At 33.6% G+C, this 3,093-nt stretch overlaps 1 protein-coding gene across 1 annotated transcript; it reads left to right on the forward strand.

The window, feature by feature from the left end:
* Nucleotides 1-313: 313 nt before the first annotated feature.
* Nucleotides 314-2,665, forward strand: LOC111391819. Its single transcript, XM_023017083.1, has 2 exons — nt 314-1,772; nt 1,926-2,665. Exons 1-2 carry the CDS (start codon nt 314-316, stop codon nt 2,663-2,665), a joined length of 2,199 nt encoding a protein of 732 aa, XP_022872851.1.
* Nucleotides 2,666-3,093: the final 428 nt, after the last annotated feature.

Below are 3,093 nucleotides of genomic sequence, written 5' to 3' on the forward strand. Positions count from 1 at the left end.
TTTAGTTATTTTACTTTAAAGGAAGGTCGAGCCTCCTTCGTTTTTATTTTCTGTTTATTTTCTTTCCTTAAAGGGAAGGCCGAGCCTCCCGATCTGCCGTTTGTTTATTATATGGTTGGCCGTGCCACCTAATTTTCGTTCTTTTTATATGGTTGGCTGTGCCACCTAATTTTTGTTCGTTACATCTACTTTTTATTATTTTATGTCATATTGGTATCGTGAATTAAGTTCTCATCGTTTAGTTAAAGATAATTGTGAAACTTTCTTTAGTAATTTATTTGACTCACCTCAACACTCACTCACATCTTCCACCATGGCTGATAATGAAAGCATACACGATGAAAATGAAAACCAACAAGTACGAACCATGCGTGATTACTTGCAACCTTCTCGAAATTTTGCTCCTTCATGTTTCATTTTTCCTCTTAATGCTAATAATTTTCGATTCAAGCCGGGTATGATTCCATTACTTCCTAATTTTCATGGCTTAGAATCTAAAAGTCCATATTTGCATCTTAAAGAATTTGAGGAAGTATGTGCCACATTTAACGAGCAAACTTGTCCCAATGAAATTGTTAAGTTGAAATTGTTTCCTTTTTCTCTAAAAGATAAAGCAAAAACTTGGCTTAACTCTTTAAAACCTAGGTCGATTGGCACATGGCAAGAAATGCAAAGTGAGTTTTTGAAGAAATTCTTTCCAGCACATAAAACTAATGCTTTGAAAAGACAAATCCAAAATTTTTCTCAAAAAACCAATGAAGCGTACTTTCAATGTTTAGAAAGATTTAAAGATTTGTTAAATACATGCCCACACCATGGTTTTGAAAAATGGCGTACTATAAGTTTCTTTTATGAGGGCCTAACTCCTGAAACAAAACAATTTGTAGAAACGATGTGCAATGGTGAATTTTTAGATAAAGATCCAGATGAAGCATTAGAATTTCTAGATCATCTAGCTGAAAATTCTCAATCTTGGCAAACAGTAAAACCAATCGAAAACTCAATTAGATCTAGTCTTGCTAGTTCTAGTGGAGGAAAATATCAATTGAGTCAAGATGATGATCTAAATGCTAGGATTGCTAGTTTGTCTAGAAAGGTTGAAGCCATGGAATTAAGGAAAGTAAAGGAAGTTAAACCCGTGCAAAATGATGAAATTTGTAGCATTTGTGAAACTTTTGGTCATCTTACGCATGATTGTCCTAACATTCCAGTTTTCAAAGAAGTTTTACATGATCAAACCAATGCTATGAACACTTTCAAAAAGCCTTTTTCTTCACCATACTCAGAAACATATAATCAACAATGGAGAAATCATCCCAACTTTAGTTGGAGAGATGATAATCGTGTTTATTTATCACAACCTCAAGGGCTTTCAAAATTTCCTTCTTTTCCACCACCACAATCAAAGACTCTTGAGGAAACATTGCAGTCTTTTATGCAAGGACAAGCAAATATTAATAATCAAACTTCACAAGCCATCAATGAAATTAAGAACACACTTTCTTCATTGACCTCTTCTTTGCATTCTCAAGAGAAAGGCAAATTTCCTGCTCAACCTCAACCAAATCCTTCTCAGCAATATAATGTAAATGCTTCTAGTTCTTCTGAAAGTCAACAACAAAATGCCAACTCCATCACGACTCTTCGTAGTGGAAAAATTATTGACAAAACCATCCCTTCAAAAGAACTAAAATTTGGTGGTACTTCAAAGCAAGAAAATGTCGTTTCCAAAAGTGAGGAAAAGATCATTTCTGAACCTATTGTTGAAAAATGTCCCATTCCAGCTCCATTTCCTCAACGATTGCAACCAATTTCAAAACTCAACCACAATTCTGAAATTTTTGAACTTTTTAAACAAGTCAAAATTAACATACAATTATTGGATGCAATCAAACAAGTACCTTCATGTGCAAAATTTTTAAAAGACTTGTGCACTGTCAAGAGGAAACTTAATGTTCAACAAAAAGTATTTTTAACAGAGAATGTGAGCTCGATTGTTCAACAAAACACTCCATCTAAATTCAAAGATCCTGGTTGTCCAACAATTTCTTGTGTGATTGGGCATAACAGGATAGAGCGTGCTTTGCTTGATCTTGGTGCTAGTGTTAACCTATTACCTTTTTCTGTGTATGAGCAACTTGGTTTGGGAGAGCTTAAACCAACAACAACAACACTTCAACTTGCTGATCGTTCAGTAAAAGTTCCAAGAGGGGTTGTAGAGGATGTTCTAGTTCAAATTGATAAATTCTATTTTCCTGTTGATTTTATAGTTTTGGACACACATCCTGTTTTAAATTCGAATGCACAAATACCTATCATTCTAGGACATCCCTTTCTTGCTACTTCAAATGCATTGATAAATTGTAGAAATGGTATCTTAAAACTCTCTTTTGGAAATATGACCGTGGAAATGAATGTTTTTAACATTTGCAAGCAACATGGAGATGAAGATGATTTGCATGAAGTAGATCTTATTGAACAACTTGTTGATGATCAATTTATCGCTACATCTTCATATGATGCGCTTGAATTTGAATTCAATGATAATTCTAAAAATTCGCATATGATTTCAAGTGTTCAAGAACCAAAGCTCGATTTGAAACCATTTTTTGAGAATTTCTCTAAATTGGAAAAGTCCATTGCTATACATGATTCTAAAGATTGATATCCTTTTCTTTTTATTTTATTTTGTATGTTTATTTTCAGTTTTATAATGTTGTGTGTGTGTGTGTTTTTTTTTAGGTGTGTTTCTTTTATTATTGCTGTTTTTTTTTCTTTTTTCACTAATGAAGTTGAAGGATCATTTAGGCCAAGTTTATGTTGGGAATCTACTTATACATACACAGCGGAAAATTAAAATTATTTCGATTCCCATCCAATAGATCTCATTGTGTTTGGTTAGGAATTGTGATAAGATTGTACCTTTTGTCAGATCTGCAATCTTTTTGCTTTTCTTTTTGTTCCATCAACCTTGTCCAGCCTCCAACGGTGATCCATCAGATGTAATTTGTAAGATTGTACCTTTTGTCAGATCTGCAATCTTTTTGCTTTTCTTTTTGTTCCATCAACCTTGATTTGCCACCACAGCTGTCC

The sequence above is a fragment of the Olea europaea genome, unplaced genomic scaffold (genome assembly GCF_002742605.1).
Source record: "Olea europaea var. sylvestris unplaced genomic scaffold, O_europaea_v1 scaffold836, whole genome shotgun sequence".
In the NCBI taxonomy this organism is placed as follows: domain Eukaryota; kingdom Viridiplantae; phylum Streptophyta; class Magnoliopsida; order Lamiales; family Oleaceae; genus Olea; species Olea europaea.